This window comes from Myxocyprinus asiaticus, chromosome 49 (assembly GCF_019703515.2).
Source record: "Myxocyprinus asiaticus isolate MX2 ecotype Aquarium Trade chromosome 49, UBuf_Myxa_2, whole genome shotgun sequence".
NCBI classification, from domain to species: domain Eukaryota; kingdom Metazoa; phylum Chordata; class Actinopteri; order Cypriniformes; family Catostomidae; genus Myxocyprinus; species Myxocyprinus asiaticus.
The window spans coordinates 7,873,054-7,895,272 of record NC_059392.1 but is presented as its reverse complement, the minus strand read 5'-3'; the positions used below and the strand labels follow the sequence as shown (position 1 = coordinate 7,895,272).

At 38.3% G+C, this 22,219-nt stretch overlaps 1 protein-coding gene across 1 annotated transcript in view; it reads right to left on the bottom strand.

The window, feature by feature from the left end:
* LOC127437927 (glypican-5-like) overlaps window positions 1–22,219 on the bottom strand; it is a 64,554-nt gene continuing 42,335 nt past the window's right edge. Inside the window, exons 8-9 of the mRNA XM_051693095.1 lie at window positions 20,186–20,324; window positions 1–1,995 (exon numbers count right to left, since the gene is read on the bottom strand). Coding sequence (XP_051549055.1) covers window positions 1,823–1,995; window positions 20,186–20,324 — 312 coding nt within the window. The 3' untranslated portion in view covers window positions 1–1,822. The remainder of the gene's footprint in view (window positions 1,996–20,185; window positions 20,325–22,219) is intronic.

The following is a 22,219-nucleotide window of genomic DNA, read 5'->3' as shown; positions in this document are numbered from 1 at the left end:
GCATTTAAATTAATAAATGATTCATGGTGCTGTCAGAGTTACATGGAAAAGTGTCATTGTGTTGTGATGTCATGGCGAACGGTCGAAACATGAAAAATGTTGCAATCTTGGAGAAGCGTTAAAAGTCAACAGTATGAAACTTTGTACATATAGCTAAAAATAAAGTTTTAATATACTATGAGTTAATCAAAAGCTATTTGCATTCTTTAAAATGGTTACATGCACAACCCAACAATACCATATATTGTACACACTTTGTATACATAAATTTCAGTATAAATATGTTAATGTAGATTTTGACTTTTTAAAAGTCCTTGCATTGCACAAACAGGTAGATCGATAAAAGGAAGACTACATTTTCTTTCTTGAATATAATTCACTCATACAATAGTACACACATCAAAAAACATGGGTGGCCTTCCCAATACCTTCTCTTGGAGGGTGACAATGATTTCAGGATGGAATATGTGTAATTTCAAAATGTCCTGAACCAGACGAGCATAATAGAACACAAAAGTAGGGTTTCAGAAGTAAAAATCTGATTAATTTTCTTCACAAATATTTTTTTTTAGCAATAATGTATACAACTTTCAAGACAGACTTACCATGAGCACTGAGTCTCTTTGATAACCACAAATCCGTGTGATTTCAACATCATTTTAATGAATTCTTTGAAGTACTACACTACCCATAATCCTGAAGTGAGATTAACCAATCAGAGGAATCTCCATGGAAACGGAAAGCAGCGGCAGCAAAAAAATTAAATTAAAATAACAAAATTAATTGATTCAGTCTCCTTACACTCTTAAACAACTTACATATATATATTTGTTTATAGATAATTTCGTAATAACTGCAATAAAATATATGGTATTGTATGTTTTAAAGTGATTAATGTAAAATTAATACTTTAAAGGAATATTCTGGGTTCAATACAAGTTGAGCTCAGTCAACAGCATTTGTGGCATAATGTTGATTATCACAAAAAAATTATTTTGACTCGTCCCTCCTTTTCTTTATAAAAAGCAAAAATCGAGGTTACAGTGAGACACTTACAATGGAAGTGAATGGGGCCATATTTTGGAGAGTTAAAGACAGAAATGTGAAGCTTATAATTTTATAAAAGCACTTACATTAATTCTTCTGTTAAAACTCGTGTATTATTTGAGCTGTAAAGTTGTTAAAAGTTGTTTTGGGTTTTAGGGTTTGTTGACTACATAGTAGGCAACTAAGTTAACTTATTACACTAAAATCATGTTAACACGTATACTGTTTACAACTTGTGGCTATACTTTTGAAATAGTGAATATTTTATCGTTTACAGATTGGCCGCGTTCACAGAGCTGGTTGGTTAAAGAACTCTTTATTTGAAGATTTTCTGAAATTCCTATGGAAATAATGAATAGGGAAAATAATTGCAGAACCAAGACTGCTGAAAAAAAGAGTTGAAAATGAGAATATTTGAAATAGAGGGACAATATAATATTACAGTAAACCATCAACAAGTGACAGTGGATGTCGAGTATTCTAAGTATTCTCAGACAAACTTGTGTCTTCTTTCGAGTACACTACTTAGTAGCTATATACTGTAAAACCCTTTACAACAGGACAGAGCAAACAAGCCAGTGTAAATATAACGAAAAATGGTCACATCCTTTGGGGCTGACTTAAGAACATACTGAGCATTTGAGGAGAGCAGCTGAGACGAAGCACAGCATGAGACGAATGTGCACACTTCTAAGGGAACTAGTGCAAATGCATGCTTGAAACTTGAGTCTTTTCTGCTCATGTTAGTCCTGTTCTTTGCTCTGGACTGTGAGCATCAGATGGCTTCGGGTGACAGGAGAAGGAGTATTATGGATAAGAGAGGGAGGACCAGGATGGGTAAGATGGTCAGGTTGCAGGCGGCTCCTTTGACATTCACTCCTAGTTTGGCTCTGGGGTTGATTGGGGTTATAGCACGCCATGGTATTCGGATTTTCTTCTGAACGTCCACTGCAGGGAGGAGGGAGAGAGAAAGAGAAATTAAACAAAAAAAGTATGAGAATTACTTGCAATTATCACCATTAATAAAATGCAAACTCTTCATTTGGGTGTAATAATTAGGGTTAAGTATTAAGAATTGGTTCTTGTTCAAAATCAGTTACATTTCTTAAATAATACTGAATTTTCACAATGTTTTGTTCCATTAAAGGTTCTTGAACATCTGCTAGAGGTTGGCGGATTGATCCTAAAGTATCGATACTTCCGATACTGACGTTGTATTGAGAAAATCGATCCTCACATAAAAATATGAATTCTTTAAAATTTATGATTTTATTATTTAGTTACCATGAAAATTAATGCATAACATAAGCTTCGACGAGGAAAAAATAATTGTAATAGCAAATAGTAGCATAGAATAGGAACTACATTCCTGAAAAGACTTCTTAAAGGGAAAGTTCACCCAAAAATGTTTCTCTCATCATTTACTCACCCTCATGCCATCCCAGATGTGTATGACTTTCTTTCTTCAGCAGAACACAAACAAAGATTTTTAAAAGATTCATAGGGGGCCTGGGTAGCTCAGCGAGTAAAGACGCTGACTACCACCCCTGGAGTCGTGAGTTCGAATCCAGGGTGTGCTGAGTGACTCCAGCCAGGTCTCCTAAGCAACCAAATTGGCCCAGTTGCTAGGGAGGGTAGAGTCACATGGGGTAACCTCCTCGTGGTCGCGTGGTAAGTTGTGTGTGGATACTGCGGAGAATAGTGTGAAGCCTCTACACGCGCTATGTTTCCACGGTAATGCACTCAACAAGCCACATGATAAGATGCGTGGATTGACGGTCTCAGACATGGAGGCAACTGAGATTCGTCCTCCGTCACCCGGATTGAGGTGAGTCACTACGCCACCACGAGGACTTAGAGCGCATTGGGCATTCCAAATTGGGGCGAAAAAGGGGAGAAATTCAAATATATATACACTATATTGCCAAAAGTATTCGCTCACCTGCCTTTAGACGCATATGAACTTAAGTGACATCCCATTCTTAATCTATAGGGTTTAATATGACGTTGGCCCACCCTTTGCAGCTATAACAGCTTCAACTCTTCTGGGAAGGCTTTCCACAAGGTTTAGGAGTGTATTTATGGGAATTTTTGACCATTCTTCCAGAAACGCATTTGTGAGGTCAGACAATGATGTTGGACGAGAAGGCCTGGCTCACAGTCTTCGCTCTAATTTATCCCAAAGGTGCTCTATCGGGTTGAGGTCAGGACTCTGTGCAGGCCAGTCAAGTTCTTCCACACCAAACTCGCTCATCCATGTCTTTATGGACCCTGCTTTGTGCACTGGTGTGCAGTCATGTTGGAACAGGAAGGGGATATCCCCAAACTGTTCCCACAAAGTTGGGAGCATGGAATTGTCCAAAATCTCTTGGTATGCTGAAGCATTCAGAGTTCCTTTCACTGGAACTAAGGGGCCAAGCCCAGCTCCTGAAAAACAACCCCACACCATAATCCCTCCTCCACCAAACTTCACAGTTGGCACAATGCAGTCAGACAAGTACCGTTCTCCTGGCAACCACCAAACCCAGACTCATCCATCAGATTGCCATATGGAGAAGCGTGATTCGTCACTCCAGAGAACGTGTCTCCACTGCTCTAGTGTCCAGTGGCGGCGTGCTTTACACCACTGCATCCGACGCTTTGCATTGCACTTGGTGATGTATGGCTTGGATGCAGCTGCTCGGCCATGGAAACCCATTCCATGAAGCTCTCTATGCACTGTTCTTGAGCTAATCTGAAGGCCACATGAACTTTGGAGGTCTGTAGTGATTGACTCTGCAGAAAGTTGGCGACCTCTGCGCACTATGCGCCTCAGCATCCGCTGACCACGCTCTGTCATTTTACGTGGCCTACCACTTCGTGGCTGAGTTGCTGTCATTCCCAATCGCTTCCACTTTGTTATAATACAGTTGACTGTGGAATATTTAGTAGCGAGGAAATTTCACGACTGGACTTGTTGCACAGGTGGCATCCTATCACAGTACCAGGCTGGAATTCACTGAGCTCCTGAGAGCGGCCCATTCTTTCACAAATGTTTGTAGAAGCAGTCTGCATGCCTAGGTGCTTCATTTTATACACCTGTGGCCATGGAAGTGATTGGAACACCTGAATTCAATTATTTGGATGGGTGAGCGAATACTTTTGGCAATATAGTGTATATATATATATATATATATATATATATATATATATAGTAAGATTCCCATCCTTAAGTTATGCATGTAAAACCATGCCCTGACCGCAACAAGCAATGTACGACAAAACATTTTGTCAGTCGATCCCATTTCTATCGTTATGCGCTAGGTAGCCCCACCCACAGAGAAATCTCATGTGTCCGATATCCCACTCCTCATATCTCATTAAACATTAAATATGTTCTTATTGGCTGCAATTTTGTCTTTTTGTTCAGGATGTATGTTTTCAGTGTTGACAGAAAATTACTTTTTGCATCACTCCTAATTAGGACATGGTTTTCGGAATTTCTTTGCTTCAAATATCACAATAAAAAGCACAAAAATTTACTTCTGGCTCCAGTATGCGATGCAAGATGTCATTACAGTTGTTGCAGTTTCTGTGTGCAATCACACAAGGATAAAAGTCATTTAGAGATGCACAAAACAATACTTTGAAAAGAGAGGAGCATATCCGACATAAACATATACACATGCACACAATAATGGTGGTTTTATATCCCGGTTGAACATATGTGCATTGCACAGCAGATGAACAGGGCCATACATCAACACAGGCTAAGAGCAGAGCGTCGGCGTGCGCTCACAAACAGAAACCAACAGATGGAATTCAGCACATAAATGTGTCACAATGTGTCCATGTGGATATGAATGAACAACTTAATGTGTCGAGAAGTGTGAAAGCCTGCGCATGCGGGCACAAAAACACATTCACATCCATATGAATGAGCAATCACAAAGGAGGTCTCTTTAATATATCAGTTCTTTCTCCTAGAAAGCAATGAGATTAAATTGAGACTCAAAGTTGACACTTAGAAGATGAATACTTAAAAAAAAAAAAAAAAATGCCATCAAGTCTCCTGAGCTATGAAAGAGCAAAAATACAGAGTACATTTTTTCTCTGGGCAGCTTGATGTTTTTCGAGGCTTCCGTTTGCCTAATTTTGCAACCCATTCGATCCAGACACAACAAAGGATTGTGGCGAGACAAAACAACCGACACGCCTCTTTCCTATGAAAATCAACCTGCAATGTACAAAATACACCATGTGCACAATACACAAAGGGTTCATTTATCTGCACTAACTAGGAGGTGATCTGTTGATGCCAATAGAAACGGTAAATGTATCCAATTTGTATCAGACTAGAGAGTGAATGCCCATAGGGCTGGTTGGTATTGACAGGAGAGATGTGTAGAAATTATGCTGAGATCATGTGTGTGTGAAATGGCTTCTGTGGAAACTGTACAGTCACATATGGTGTATAATATCACACTAAACTCTGAAATTGAGAATTTTTGCTGATGCTGAATGTAAGAGTGTTGGGGGGATTTTAATGTATAGCTCAAATTCATGTCAGTGGGTGTTGGTGCAGATTTATTTTGCATTTTTCTTTTAGTTTACCTCTGCAAACAGTATTGGCAGGCTGCTATGGTGTTTTTCATAATGAAGATCTATTGTTATAAAAATTGACTTAGCTGTTTTAGAATAGTGAAATAATTCTACACATAATATTAGTATTGCAACGACTGCATTGTAATATGGTTAAAAAAAATAAGTATTTGTGTCTTACTTTTCCGTAAAAGTATCTAAACATTCTTAAACATACTCAAAACAATTATTATTTTTTTTTTAGATTTACGTATTTCAGTTTCATAGCAAATTTCCATCAAACTGAAATGAGTAATCTTTAACTAAATTAAAATTATATAATTTTGTTTTTATTTTTACATTTTGTTAATTTAAATTTGTTAAAGATTATACAATTCTATTTGATGGAAATTTGATATGAAATTGAAATGTGTAAATCATAATTTTTTTTTTTTTATGTTTAAGAATGTTTAGATATTTTTAATGGAAAGTCTTGTATTCAGAGAAATATAACTACATTTGTGAGGTTTATGCATAAAACAAGAAAGAACTATGAGAAAAAATGCAAAAAATTTACTTGTTTACTGTTTGAATTAAAAGGAACACTACGGCAGATTCCTCGTTTTATTTTTCGTTAGAAATGAACAACTTCACATTTCTGAACCAGTTCTTGCCTTACCTGCGTCACTATGGTATGCCTACAGTAATTATTAACATTCAGAGCTGTCGGGTTCGATTTGATGAAAATTTTCAGGCTTCCGTCATTCATCCTCGCGTGTTTACATCATGTCTGTAAACAAAAAAAGAAGCTCTGGCAGCAGATATGCTACTTACTTGCTCAGACTGCATTATTTTTGGAAATACCCCATGTAGGAATTCTTTGCCAAAACAAAACAATGTTACAAAGTACCTTGCAATTTTATGTTTCAACCACAGATGTTGATAGAGAGCCCAGAAATCTATAGTGCACCTTTAAGGTGCTGAAAGCTATTTTTTCATGGAACGGTTTAAAAATGTTTTTACTTCTCCCTGAAAGATATTAATAAAATAAGTGTCCTGAGATATCTCACCGGTCTCTGTGACAGCTCTAGACTCTGTAAACAGACAACAAAAATATGTCCATTGGCCGCAGACAATGACGCTTTCTGTCTGTCAATCATTTTGCGTGTTCTCATAATATTGCAGTTGCAGCGAATTATTGAGGCATAATGCCATATTTATGCCATGTTGCTTATAAAAATTTTCACTTTAAGGTGCTTTTTTGCTGCTGTTGTTTTTGACAACCGTTTCTGCTCGTGACGGTCTTAATAAAGCACATATGTTATCTTTGGAGTGCAGCGTTTTGGAAAAAGGGGTGTGGCTAATCCAACGGCTCTACTTGTGGAAATTCTAGATTGGCTAAAATTGCTTACAGCACCTCTTTATTTTAAGTTTATTTTTTTTAAACCCATAACCAAATAGGTTTTTTAAAACCACAAACTGTGATTGGTTGCTTCCCAATGTTTTTCAAATGGTCTCTTCCATTCCAAGTAGAAGTTTTCAAGCAGATTAAGCTGCAAAAGTGACCAGACTTTTTGCAGATACTAAAAAATCTGGTTTTGGCAGACTACGGGGCCGTTCAGACCGAACACTTTCTTGTGTTAAAAAATCTAGACGCAGCCCAACGAATATAACAGAACGCAGTCTCAAGATATGTTGTTAAAATGCTAAGTTCTTTTAACTTGAAATGGCATCTAAAAAATTCCGATCTCCTGTGTGAGACACTGCACAACGGTTAAAGACATCCATCTTGTGCATATTTACATAGAAAAATAAATGAAAAACAGTGCAGTGTAACGATGTTGGCTGCTGACAATGATGACAATGAAGAACCCAAGTGCAGTTTATTTCCAAAGTGAGATCCAATAACCCTGACTACAAAACAAAACATGAACATGGACTAGACTAGACTTGACTACAGCGTACCAAACACATACCATCACATTCAATACTTGACAACTAGACAATGAAAACATGAGGGCTTAAATACAAGACATGGGAGAACATAAACCAATGAACAAACAGAACTGATAAAAAGATAATTAAACAAACCAATGAAAACATGACACATGAACATGGAGGGAAAACAGAAATCACATGACAAGGGAACAGGAACTAAACTTTTCAAAATAAAAGACATGAATCAACAAAATACACCTGACATATCCCCCCCACTAAGGGGTGGCTCCTGACACCCCAACACATAAACAAAACACGTAAAACATGACATAAATTCAAAGTTCTGTAGGGAGCTGGGGGGGCGGGGGTGTGTCTTGAGGTGTGGGGCGTGGCATGGCGAGAAAGGGCGAGGGGCATGGGACCAAGGCAAAGTCCGTGGGGGGTGGAGCCATGAGAGGCTCGAGGGGCGGAGCCATGGAAGGCAGAGCTGTGAGAGGCTCGAGGGGTGGAGCCATGGAACTTGGTGCCCGGAGAGTAGCCGAAGACTCGAAGGGCCAGGGTGGAGCCGATGGCAGGGAGGACCAAGGCGGTGCTGGAGGCTCGGAGGAGCAAGGCGGAGCTGAGGGATCGGAAGACTGAGGTGGAGCCGGTGGGACTGAGGACCAAGGTGGAGCCGTAGGGAAGGAGGTCCCCGGTGAAGCTGACAGATCGGAGGGACGAGGCGCAGCCAGAGGACCGGAGAGCCAAAGCGGAGCCAGGTGACCGACAGACCAAGGAGGAGCCGGAGGGACGGAGGAACTCTGGCTCGGCGGCCGCCATGACGTGGAACTCTGGCTCGGCGGCTGCCTCCCCCACAGTGAACGGGGAACCAATGAACCGTAGGGCGAGGTCGATATATTGAGCCAGGCTGAGGGAACTGCGACCGCCAGGCATCAAAAAAGAAATGGACTCATTCAGTCCAAATCTAAAACAGTCTTTGAGGGCAACCTCATTAAAGTCCACCTGGCTGGCTAGACCGCAAAAGTCCTCAACATAGTCCTCCAGGGGACGATTCCCCTGACGTAGGCGCAGAAGTAAAACTGCTGGGTTCATGGTTGGTCAAGTATTCTGTAACGTGGTGGCTGCTGACAATGATGACAATGACGAAGATGACGTGAAGAAGAACCCAAGTGCAGTTTATTTCCAAAGTGAGAACCAATAACCCTGACTACAAAACATGGACTTGACTTGACTTGACTTGACTGGACTTGACTTGACTTGACTTGACTACAGCGTACCAAACACATACCATCACATTCAGTACTTGACAACTAGACAATGAAAACATGAGGGCTTAAATACAAGACATGGGAGAACATAAACCAATGAACAAACAGAACTGATTAACAAGATAATTAAACAATAAACCAATGAAAACATGACACATGAACATGGAGGGAAAACAGAAATCACATGACAAGGGAACAGGAACTAAACTTTTCAAAATAAAAGACATGAATCAACAAAATACACCTGACATGCAGATGGATGCAAAAATGTGTTCGGTCTAACAAGTCTAATTGCTTTCGAGTTTTACCAGATGGCCTATAACATTCTGGACAAATAAAAATCTCATGTTTAAAATTTTGATTAGAAAGTTGTTTTAAAAAGTGATTAATACACTCTACACTCAGAGTTGTTTAATGGCAACATGCAACAACATACAACATGTACTGAAAGCCATAATTGCTTTGACATGTGGGCACTCATTCTTAAGACAAAGGCAAACATAATTACACCTCCATAAAACCATGTTTACACTGTCTATCAAACATGCAGGTGAAGCATAACCACAAATGACTGCAAGAATGATTGCATTTCACACCTTCCCTTGAATCGCTCATTGTTGCAGGGACAAGCCACCACAGATCACATGGGAAACTCCAGAGATCTGAAACTAGATGGCGGAGACCGGCGGAGTGGATGGTACGCGCAACGCCTTACAGAACACAGCCAGCTGAATATATTATCTTGACAGTGAAGATGGGCTCTCTTTCGCCTAGTTTCAACATCTTAGATACAGCCTAATTCACAAACAACAATGAAGAATCTACTAGACCTATATTTAAATGTACCCAACTTGATTTCCATTTGAGGAGCCAACCTTTTGGATTTATGTCTTGTGTATTGCTTATGTTACTTACCACATTTTGCAACATTGGCATAAGTCATCTTAGTTCATCGTAAATGAATAGTTCACGCAAAAATGAAAAGTCTGTCATCATTTTATGAAACCATGACTTTCATTCTCCCGTTGACACACCAGGTGAGATAGTCATTAATATTGCTGCATGCAGTTTTTAGAAGACATTCTCATAATAGACATAACGTCTAAGAGCAGACAGGGTGCTACTGTTAGTTTATCCACCCCCAACATGTGTAATGATGTGTGGTAGTTGGCAGTTGCTAATTCTCTTCATGTTACCAAAGACAAAATACTGCATGTCCATTCATTCATTTCGTTTTTTTTATTTTTTATTACCAGAGGTAAGAAAAGCAGGTGTTGAAATGCAATCTCCAATGCCAACCTTACAAATGAGACGCACACCAAGTTTATGCAGCAACACTCAAGAAATTCAAATGGCATCTGCTTCCTTTACAATTAATGCGAAAGAATGCCAAAAAAATTAGATGTTCAGATACCAAAGAGTGTTCGGGACTCCCCCGACTTGCTTCTTCAGTAATGTAGTTTAATATGTGAATAAATTTCACATTAGAGCTGCTTGTTTTTGTTGAAACCTGTAATCACTGATAATGTATTATGGAAACCTCTATGACTGCAGTACTATTTTGCTTCAAAACAGCAGACAAGTTATAAATGTGCCAACTTTTATTACGGTGCAATAAAAGATATGTATCTATTATTATTACACTACCATTAGGCTATAACATAATTTTGCCATAGATTAGATTTATAGAAATACAAACTATAAAAAATATTTTCAAATACAAACATTTATAAAATTTAAAAAGTTCACATGCACAATAATAGTTTGATTTCAGTCAAACTAAAACAATAATTTGTCTCTTTAAAATGTAATTTAAATGCTTTAGTCTGGCTGAAATTGTACCAGTCTGATTGTTGCAAAGTTGGACTAACAGACCTCGAAAATGCAATTGAAGCTCGGCTTAATCCAGCATGTATACATGTTAATCGTACCACATTTGGCCTCTGCAAATACATGTTGAGGAAACACGCAACATGTATTAAACCCAATGTATTTGATGTCCTTTCGTCAAATATTTGATTACGCATTGTGTCATGTATACTTGGACAGCCAGTTGAAGACTATGCAAAAACTTGTAGCTCGATTTTAACTGTGCATGTAAATTTACAGGGTGATGCTTACCTTTGACAGCTTATAAAAATGGACATACTAAAAAAGGGGAAAGCAGGTGCTGACAAACATTAGACGGCACATTCACAGTAGATGAGGTCACCTTAATCAGAGTTTACCAAGTTGTCAGAACATGCCTGCACCAATGACTGATTCTGGGAAAAAATCTTATAAATACAAAGCCAGACACACTTGAATGCAAATGCGGTAACATGAGTGCAACCACTGGTATGTGCCATACAAACAACAGTCAATGCTTTTGAAAATAAATAATCAGTTTTTTTTTTTTTCTAAGCAATTTTCCAGAGACAGTTTTGTATTGTATTACAGGTGGTGTTTTTAATTATTCCATTTTTGCAATGCAAAAAAAATTCGGTTCACATGCACACACTCATGTCCAGATACAAACAAAGGCATTGTTTGACCTTCATCAGAAGCTTGAGGTTGGGGGGTGTAAAGGTATCTCGCAATCCTTGTTGAATCGCTAATAAGTCCTTCATTACCCAACCCACGAATCCCCCGAGACGGGTACGCCAGCAGACCCACACATCACAGCCAAAAGTACACCCACATATATGAAACACTGATCCAGGCTACAGCAGAAAGCACACACTCTCTTTTGTAATTTATCCTCACACATTAACAACATTAATTGATATCTTAAGCTGGAAATGGCAAATTGAGTAACAAGCCTTCTTTCACTCTCAACAACAGCGATTCAATATCACGGGTATGGATGTTTCTTAATTAATCAAAGAATTAAAACCCAACCCAAGCTGGCAGAGAGAATGGAGGACAGTACAGTTGCCAAGACAATCAGAGACCTTTATTATGGCTTTGATACAAGAGAATAGAGTCTTTATGTCCACACAAACAGTGCTGGCTTAACTGTTAAGAGACTTACTGTACTGTTCACTTAATACAAGGACAGTACCATTGGAGCAACCCAGGGTTAAGTATCTTACGCAAGGGCACAATGGTGAAATGTTTTTATCACACTTGGCATCATTGAAACGTACAACTTTTTGGTTAACAGCCTAAGTTTTACAGGACTGTCGCTCTAAATTCCCTGACTATTCAATCGTTTATATGTTAACCTGTAACAGACAAAATATGTGGAAATGCACGAATGTGAAAATAAAAATGAACTCTGATTCCACTGCAGTCACAATACATGTTATGCACTTGCGATCAGATGTTGCGATTAGGCAATTACGTAATAACTGAAACAGGCATGTGAACATTGTACATGTCAAATTGGAATCAAATCAGATGGAATCTGAATCCAAATCTAAAGCCACTTTTCCTCCATTGGGCCTCCCTGATGAAAAAACGTGTAGAAACATTATGTACAATAGCCTACTAGTTAAACCATCATCATAAAATCATGAATATACACCAAACATTCACAATTTTTATTACATTTTATTAACCTCACCATAGTGAACTTTGCCAGCTACCTAGAAACAAATGAGTTACCTTAGCATTGGCAAATTGACAATTGTGAGTCGCCACGTACCAAAGCTATTCCACCAGCACAGTTGAGCACTGGAATCTGAATCCGGGCAGAGAACGGTTTGTAATCGTGCTGTGCCGAACTGTGCTCAAGTGGAAATGCTACTGGAACCGTTCCTTACCGTTCTCAGAACTGTTCTGCCTGATGGTGAAAGAGTGGCTTAATTGACTCAGAATCTGAAACAAATCAAATTAAATCAAAGTGAGAGCTTGTGAATTTGAATGGAAACGAATCATGATATCAGTGCCCATGCCAAGCCCTACTAGGCTAATCCATCCATCCATCCATCCATCATATTCCATCTGTCTTGGGCTGAAGGCAGGGAAACACCCTGGATAGGTGGCCAGACCATCACAGGGCTAAGCTAATCAAACTGAATTGAATTTGATCAAATTGAGGTGAATCTGAATCCAAATTTAATCTTATCAGAATTCAAAATGAGAGCTTGCGAATCTAGATGGAACTGAATCAGGAAATCATTGATTTTCAGAGCCTTACTAGGCTAATTAAACTGAATTTAATCTGAATCTGAAACAAATAAAATGGATACAAATCATGAGCCTGTGAATAAGAGTAGAATCAAATCAGGAAACCAGTGCTGATTTCTAAGCCCTTCTAGGTTAATCATATTGGATTGTACCTTACCAAATTAATTTGAATCTGAATCTAGATCTAATCATATCAGAATACTAAATGATTGCAATAAAGTAGAGAGCTTGTGAATCTGAATGGAATTGAATCAGGAAATCAGTGCTGATTTCAAAGCCCTACTAGGCTAATCAAATTGAAGTGAAACTGATCAAACTGAATTGAATCTGAATCCAAAACAAATCATATCAGAATCTAAAATGAATTGAATTTGAATCATATCGAGAGCTTGTGAATCTGAATGGAATCGAATAAGGAAATAAGTTTTGATTTCCAAGACCTACAAGGCTAATCAAACTGAAATGAATCAGATCAAATTAAGCTGAATCTGAATCTGAATCCAAATCAAATAGAATCAAATCAAGAGCTTGTCAATCTGAATGGAATCGAATCAGGAAATCAGTGCTGATTTCAAAGCCTTACTAGGCTAATCAAATTTAACGGAGTCTGATCAAATTGAAGTGAATCTGAATCCAAATAAAATCTTATCAAAATACAAAAAGAATCAAATGGAATCATATTGAGAGCTTGTAAATCTGAATGGAAAAGAATCATGATATCAGTGCCCATGCCAAGGTCTACTAGGCAAATCCATCCATCCATCCATCCATCTTCTATAGCCGTTTGTCCTAGGTAGGGTCACGGGTAGTGCTGGAGCATATCCCAGCTGTCTCGGGCCAAAGGCAGGGAAACACCCTGGACAGGTGGCCAGACCATCATAGGGCTAGGCTAATCAAACTGAATTGAATTTGATCAAATTGAGTTGAATCTGAATCCAAACTGAATCTTATCAGAATCCAAAACGAGAACTTGCGAATCTGGATGGAACTGAATCAGGAAATCATTGATTAGCCTTTTTAATCTGAATCTGAAAAAAATTAAATGGATATAAATCAAGAGCTGGTGAATCAAAGTAGAATCGAATCAGGAAACCAGTGCTGATTTCTAAGCCCTTCTAGGCTAATCAAATTTAAATGAATCAGATCAAATTGAATCAAATCAAGAGCTTGTGCATCAGAATGAAACCAAATCAGGAAATCAGTGCCGATACCAAGCTCCACTAGGCTACACCACCTGAGTTGGCAAGACTTTTACGGCCCATTTTTTCCATGCATTGACAAGCAGGTAGTCCAAACTATGAACTCATACACTGCAGATGTGGGCACACAAACAGAAACACACACGCACAGACACACACACATTTCATTTGGCTGGAGGATACAGACTCAGCAAGTGCTTATCAGACTCTGGTTCCATAAACAACTAGATAGAGTTACATTTGAAATACCACATCCCCCTCGTGCTCTGCAGAGTCAGAGGTCCAATGACGGACAAGAAAGGACAAAACAGGGACAAAAAGAAAAGAATGAATAAAAGAGAAAAAATAGCTAAACTTAAAACCATAAGATAAACTAAAAAAAACAGTCAAGAAAATAGGCCTCGATTTTAAGCTCGACAGCAAGAAAGCTTCAGTTTCCATTTTCACCGAACTGTATTAGCATTATTGACACATACAGTGAACGTACCCGTCTCAGGTCTGATTCTCTGGGGTTATGCAAGAAAAGATCAATGTGCAATTTTATGAGGCTCTCAGAGGAGAAGCATGCAAAAAAATAAAATCAATATTCATGTCCCACATTGGAAGATCGAGCCACACCCTAAAAGAGACCATGGCTTGGATCTCCATTGATCTGAGACTACCAAAGCACCAATAAGAATGGCCTGATGGCTATTCTTTGAGATGTTTGAGATGGTTTCGGGCCAGTTAACAAAACTGTTACTTACCCTATTTGGCCATAGAAATCTTACATTCGTTGATCATGCATGTACTTTTTGCCTTGGAAAATTAAAATTTTACTTTTGTGTATATTGAACATTATTGTTGCAAATTCTGCTGATTTAAATGTCACAAAGGTAATGTTATCTAGATGGCTAACAAAACTGCAAGAATGATTCATGAGAGTCTTTGATCGTTTTACATTATTTTCAAGTAAAAGTATGTATAAGAATTCATAGCTTCCATTGGGTTAAATTATGGTTGTATAATATAATATAATATAATATAATATAATTTAATATATAAAATTACTCTAAATTAAATAATTAAAATACATATTTTAATAAATCTTTCAATCCATAACGAAATAATTAAAAAACTATAAAATCATTAAATTAATCAGATCACTAAAAAAATCAATAATGTCCCTTGTATTTCATTTTAGCACTAGTTTGCATTCGTTTATATTTATTTGGGTTATGGTTAGCAACATGTCACTCAACAATATAATATAATATAATATAATAAATTGGTATTTGTACATTTGTTTAAATGAAAAAGAAAACGTAACATTAAAAGAAAAAAGTTGTAAAAAAATTGTAAAAACTTTACAATAAATGTTAGTAATACATTCTTAAATAAAAAGTTAAATAAAAAGTTAATGCACTATGAACGAACATGGACTAACAATGAACAATTGTATTTTTATTAACTAACATTAATAAAGGTTAATACATTCTGTACAAATATATTGTTCATTGTTAGTTCATGATACCTAATGCATTAACTAATGTTAATAAATGGAACCTTATTGTAAAGTGTTAACGAAAAAAAATAAAAAATATTTTTTCTGACTCAAAATGTGCTAGAATATCAATTGTTTTTTTAATTAAGAAAAATTCACATTGAAATCATTTTTTTCTCTATATACTTTATATTTACAATAATATATGTTTTTATGTTTAAAGTTATAATCCTTATTGTTGTAGAGAAATGACCAGTCAGCCACAGTGTCAATTTGTGTGTGTGCCGCAGTCATGCCTAATAACAACGAGGTAGATTTGATGAAAACAAACAATGCAAATTACACGTCTTATCTCAGTGCTTATCTCAGCATCATTGATGAGAGACACAGAGCATGAAGAGCTAGATGAGAGAGAGAGAGAGAGAGAGAGAGAGAGAGAGAGAGAGAGAGAGAGAGAGATAGAGAGAGAGAGAGATAGAGAGAGAGGTGGCTATCATAATGCTCTGGTCTCCATTTATGAACCGCTTCCTGCAAAATGAATAATTGATTAATTATCACCAGCACTGTTGTGCTGCGGGGGGAACTGTACCTCTGTGACCCTGGATGAAACTGTCTGTCATTCAGCAATTAATTTTTTCATAAAGTCAAAGAGATTTGGAGGGTTTAAAATGGCCATAGCAGGAATTAATTTTGGATGACTATTGGGTATTGGGAAAAGAATAATAGATTAAAAATTGCTATTGAAAAAGTGAGCCAACTTGTCAAGGGTAAAAGAAGAACTGTACAAGAACTTTTGTCAATTTGACTGCACCATGACAGCTCTTACTGAAAAACTGTGGGTAATGGTGTCAGGAGAAAGACACTTTTCAGACAGCTTCTTCGTTTTTGCTTGAAATTGAAAGAAGATTAAAGATTAAGGGATTCACACTTTTTTTTTTTTTATTATTTGTTTGGTGGCGGCTCAGTGCCATTTTCAAAAACTGTAGAGAATGGTAAAGCAAGAGATAGTAATTGTTCTTTTAAAATATTATTCAAACACCTAAGTTGTGCAGACAAAATAGAGAAAATAATGTAATCACCATTTCAAAAAAGGAGTTAAACCAAATTACAACAACAAACGCAGCTGCAAACACGTAGCCTTTTAAACCTTTAAAGCCAGACCTACCGTGAGCTCTGAGGTTGTTAATCGATGGTACTGTATATGCTGTTGTATATGTATGTAAATGTTGAAGCCATCAGTCCACATTTTTTAAAAACCATGTTTAAAAGCACAATTCCTGATGAACTACACTACCCATGAATCCTGAAGAGAAAAATCCACCAATCAGAGAACTGCAGATGACTCAACAAAGGCGGTCTTCCTACACTCTCAAACCTTTATATATATTGGAATATTTTGCAATAAACTTAAAATATATTGTTTCTATTCTTATAATAACAACTTAAAGTCGATAGTTTCATATATTTCCACCACTTTTAATTGGCTTACGCCATTCACAATGGTTATGGGGACTGTATTTCCTTCGGAAATGCTTATTAAAGACGATAAGTACACAGTCTTGTACCTTTGTCTTTTTGTCTTATTTTTAAATACTTTTTTGCTTCAAATCAAAGTTTGTAATGTTGTGATTCACCACGAAGCTGGTTGGTTTGCTTCATGGCTTAGAACTCTTTTATTAAGGATTTGATGAAATTCCATTGAAAAAAAAAAAAATGAATGGTAAAAACACAGCTAAAAAAGTGTGTCGGCACTGTTGTGCTCTATTAGGCAAGATGCTAAAAAGCAACAACCCTGTTAGTTGTTTTATTGTAAAAGCAAAATAAAGTCACAAGTAGTTGGCTCCCAAATTGTACATGTACAACAAGTGTCAAGGAGAACAGTCTTGAAAATAATGGCTACAAATTCTATGCCAAATATTTGCAAAGAGGTCAACCGAATCAACTTTTTTTTTTTTTTTTACCAGTCTCAACAAAAACAAAATGGGAATTTTTAAAGTAAAATATCTAGGTGAAAATTGCCTGTATCGAAACCAATGGACAAAGATGCATGACCTCGTACAAGCAGCACCAAGCCTGGACTTCAAACTTCAGGGCTTTCCTTGAAATATGGCGCAATATCCCGCTACACCAAATCCTATTTGTAGGTGAATCCATTGTATTGTTCAACTCCTGTGTACATCCAGCTTGCAAGTCAGAGTGGAGAAAGATCTATGAAAAATATTTTTCCACGAAAGATGTTGTTCCTTTCCCTTCCTTCCTTCCTTCCTTCCTTCCCTCCTTCCTTTCTTCCTTCTTTCTTTCCCTTCCTCCCTTTCTCCTTCCTTTCCCTTCCTTCCTTCCTTTCTTTCCCTTCCTTCCTTCTTTTCTTCCTTTCTTTCTTCCTTTCCCTTCCTTCCCTCCTTTCTTCCTTTCCTTTCATTCCTTCCTTCCTTCGTTCCTTCCCTCCCTCCTTCCTTCCTTCCTTCCTTCTCTCCTTCCTTCCTTCCTTCCTTCCTTTCCCTTCCTTCCTTTCTTCCTTTCTTTCTTTCTTCCTTACTTCCTTTCTTCCTTTCCTTTCCTTCCTTCCGTCCTCTTCCTTCCTTCCCTCCTTCCTTTCTTCCTACCTTCTTTCCCTCCATCCCTCCTTCCTTTCCCTTCCTTCCTTCCTTCCCTCCTTCCTTCCTTTCCTTCCTTTCCCTTCCTTTCCTTTCCTTTCCTTTCCTTCCTTCCTTCCCTCCTTCCTTCCTTTCCTTTCCTTTCCTTTCCTTTCCTTTCCTTCCTTCCTTCCTTTCCTTTCCTTCCTTCCTTCCTTCCCTCCTTCCCTCCTTCCTTCCCTCCTTCCTTTCCTTTCCTTTCCTTTCCTTCCTTCCTTACTTCCTTCCTTCCCTCCTTCCCTCCCTCCTTCCTTTCCCTTCCTTCCTTCCCTCCTTCCTTCCTTCCTTTCTTTCTTTCTTTCTTCCTTCCCTCCTTCCTTCCTTCTTTCTTTCCCTCCCTCCCTCCTTCCTTTCCCTTCCTTCCTTCCTTCCTTCCTTTCTTTCCTTTCCTTCCTTCCTTCCTTCCTTCCCTCCTTCCTTACTTTCCCTTCCCTCCTTTCTTCCTTTCCTTTCCTTTCCTTCCTTCCTTCCTTCCTTCCTTCCTTCCTTCCTTCCTTCCTTCCTTCCTTCCCTCCTTCCTTCCTTCCTTCCCTCCCTCCTTCCCTCCTTCCTTTCCCTTCCTTCCTTCCTTTCTTTCTTCCTTTCTTTCTTTCTTTCTTTCTTCCTTCCTTTCTTCCCTCCTTTCTTCCTCTTCCTTCCTTCCTTCCTTCCTTTCTTCCCACTTTCTTTTTCTCCCTCCCTCCTTCCTTTCCCTTCCTTCCTTCCCTCCTTCCTTCCTTCATTTCTTTCCCTTCCTTCCTTCCTTCCTTCCTACCTTCTTTCCCTCCCTCCCTCCTTCCTTTCCCTTCCTTCCTTCCCTCCTTCCTTCCTTTCTTTCCCTTCCTTCCTTCCTTCCTTCCTTCCTTCCTTTCTTTCTTTCTTCCTTACTTTCCCTTCCTTCCCTCCTTCCTTCCTTTCTTTCCCTTCATTCCTTCCTTCCTTCCTTCCTTTCTTTCTTTTTTCCTTACTTTCCCTTCCCTCCTTTCTTCCTTTCCTTTCCTTTCCTTCCTTTCTTCCCTTCTTCCTTCCTTCCTTCCTTCCTTCCTTCCCTCCTTCCTTCCTTCCCTCCCTCCTTCCCTCCTTCCTTTCCCTTCCTTCCTTCCTTCCTTCCTTTCTTCCTTTCTTCCTTTCTTTCTTCCTTCCTTTCTTCCCTCCTTCCTCTTCCTTCCTTGCTTTCTTCCCACTTTCTTTTTCTCCCTCCCTCCTTCCTTTCCCTTCCTTCCTTCCCTCCTTCCTTCCTTCATTTCTTTCGCTTCCTTCCTTCCTTCCTTCCTACCTTCTTTCCCTCCCTCCCTCCTTCCTTTCCCTTCCTTCCTTCCCTCCTTCCTTCCTTTCTTTCCCTTCCTTCCTTCCTTCCTTTCTTTCTTTCTTCCTTACTTTCCCTTCCTTCCCTCCTTTCTTCCTTTCCTTTCCTTCCTTCCTTCCTTCCTTCCTTACCTCCTTACTTACTGAAAAAGGAGATTTTAAGAAGAAAGTTAGCCTCAATCACCATTTACTTTCATTGCATCTTTTTACCATACAATCAAAGTGAATGTTGACTCATTAACAGAGTAAAAATATCCATAAAAACACAAAAACATTCTTGCTTGTGTAATATAACTTAAATATTGCATAAAATGGAGCAAGTGATTAAAAGTATCAAGTAACATAATGTTTGGTTAGCAATGTTTGAACAAGGACAAAGCAAAGTCGCAAGTCACATAAAATGATTTACTGATTTAAATAAGGCGCTGGATATTTATATACAAAAGAACTAGTATAGATCATTCCAACGAACAATATCAGTCTAAAAGGCCATGTCGACACTGTACATATCGGGAAGAGACTGACCTCCTAAAACAATATAAAGAAATGGTTTCTAAGTAGCATGGGAACAATGTCTCCTGGGAGCTCTATATCAAGTAAATGCAGAGATAGAGTTCGCTTTGAGCGGCTGACACAGAGGGCGAATAGGAGCAAACTCACCTGTTTCGCCTTCGCGGTATCCTGATCCTTGACAGCCATCTTCATCGTCGCACTCGCCACTGCCTTCTGCTGTGTTGCCGCTGCCCATCTCAGCTTCTTCGTGGCCATCTGTTGACACACCCGTCTCACCCCACAGCTCCTGCAATGCAACATAAATCTCAGCACCTGTCTGCTGAGGCAGAAGAGCGCTTTGACATCAGAAACACATTTTTATTTATGATGACACACTTCAGCTTTGATTAAAGATATTACAAAGTTAAATTGTACAAAGTAAAATAGTATTGCTATATTACTCCATCTTCATCATTCTTTCTAAATTATGACCAAACAAACTAGTCTTTATTCACAATCTGACTGAGACTGCAGTTAGTGCACTGTAACGACTACTGCATCTTTGCTCTCAAATTCACAAGCTGTACTTGGAGGGAAATTTTATTGAAATTAGTCCCTCTGAAGCAAGTGAGTGAGTAGAGATCACCCATTACATCCAAATAGCCCCACGTGTTTCAACAAAGGCTTCCAGGCATGACGTCAGGGCTCATGAGCACAGTATTCCAGGACACTAAACTCGCTCAAGTGCAAATTCCATTTTCTCAGCGAGAGAATATTAAACATGTGCAGTTGCGGGACATTTCAGAATGGTGAAACAGCTCAGGGATTGTACAAGTGCATAATTCAAAACATCTTAACTGGGTTATTTTTCTGGCTTCATAGTGTTTCTATTTTCAGATTCAGTATAGCTTTCTAATTTACATTAATACAGAAAAATCAACAAAGCTGTCTACACAGCTGCCTGGTGATTAAGGCCGGAAACTACCCAGTGCGTCATTACAAAAATGAAAAAACAAGCAAAAATAAAATATTTACTGTTGTTTGTCGCAAACTCGCAGTCAGTTAAAAAAAAAAGCTTGATGCTTTTAAAGGAATTTGTCTGTCCACACTAAAAAGCAAAAATGCTGCACTACGCCACACAATCACAGCCAACTAGAACATATTTGATGTTTAATATACAGCTACTGTATGTGGACAGAATTCTGGACCAGTGAGATTTCACAATGGGCAGGACTACAGAGCATGACGCAACAAAAATAGAAACCAAACAACTGATGTTTTTCGCGATCGCAGCTGGCAAGAACAAAAAATCATTTTCTAACTCAAGGTGGCGCTGATCTGTCAGCGACTGACTTAATTACATCTGGCATTGCTATTGATGAAAAAGCAACGTGGAAGTAAACTATAGCAAGTGTAACACATGAACAGTATGATATGACTATTGTCATTTGGGTGTACCCCTGAAATTATGTAAGTTGTGCATCTATTTAGACTCAAAAAGTGCCTGAGAAAATACATACTGTATGTATAGCTTATGTGTTATACTGTATTTAGCTCAATATGTGTTTGACAGCCAGTTGCGTCTCATGAAATTTCAGTGTGGAAGTAATGATTTGTTGCATCATCTCTATGAAAAGTAAAACATTAAAATATATCATAATATATTCTATTCTATTATTTTATTATTGTCTTGAAAATGTTTTGAAAATTGAACACTGTCTGGGCACTTTATAGATCAATTTGTAATAAATATACAGTACGTGCCAGGTCACTAAAGACCCGAGAATGACATTTGTCACGATCGATTTATCATGTCGCAGCTCGTAAGTACACAGTATTAAACTGATGGCCAGATTTCTTTTGTTGTGTTGCACTACATTCAAGCACAGACTGAATTCCACATTGACAATTATATTATGCCACACATCAGGCAAAAGCCATGGCAACACAGCTGGAACAGATTGTCCTCTTAGCTAGAGCAGTCACCCCTCCTCTCTATTAAGATAAAATAACAGGGACATACTTATTATAAATTTTTTCCCCTGCCTGCTTCATTATTCAATTTAGCTACACATTACATTTTAATTGTTCTGTTTGTGATAAGAGAAGAAACAATTAAAGGACCTCTCATCCTCTTTGCTGAGTCATAGTGCTCATAAACACACTGAGTCAATATTATCAATATTAAAGTCATACACTCAC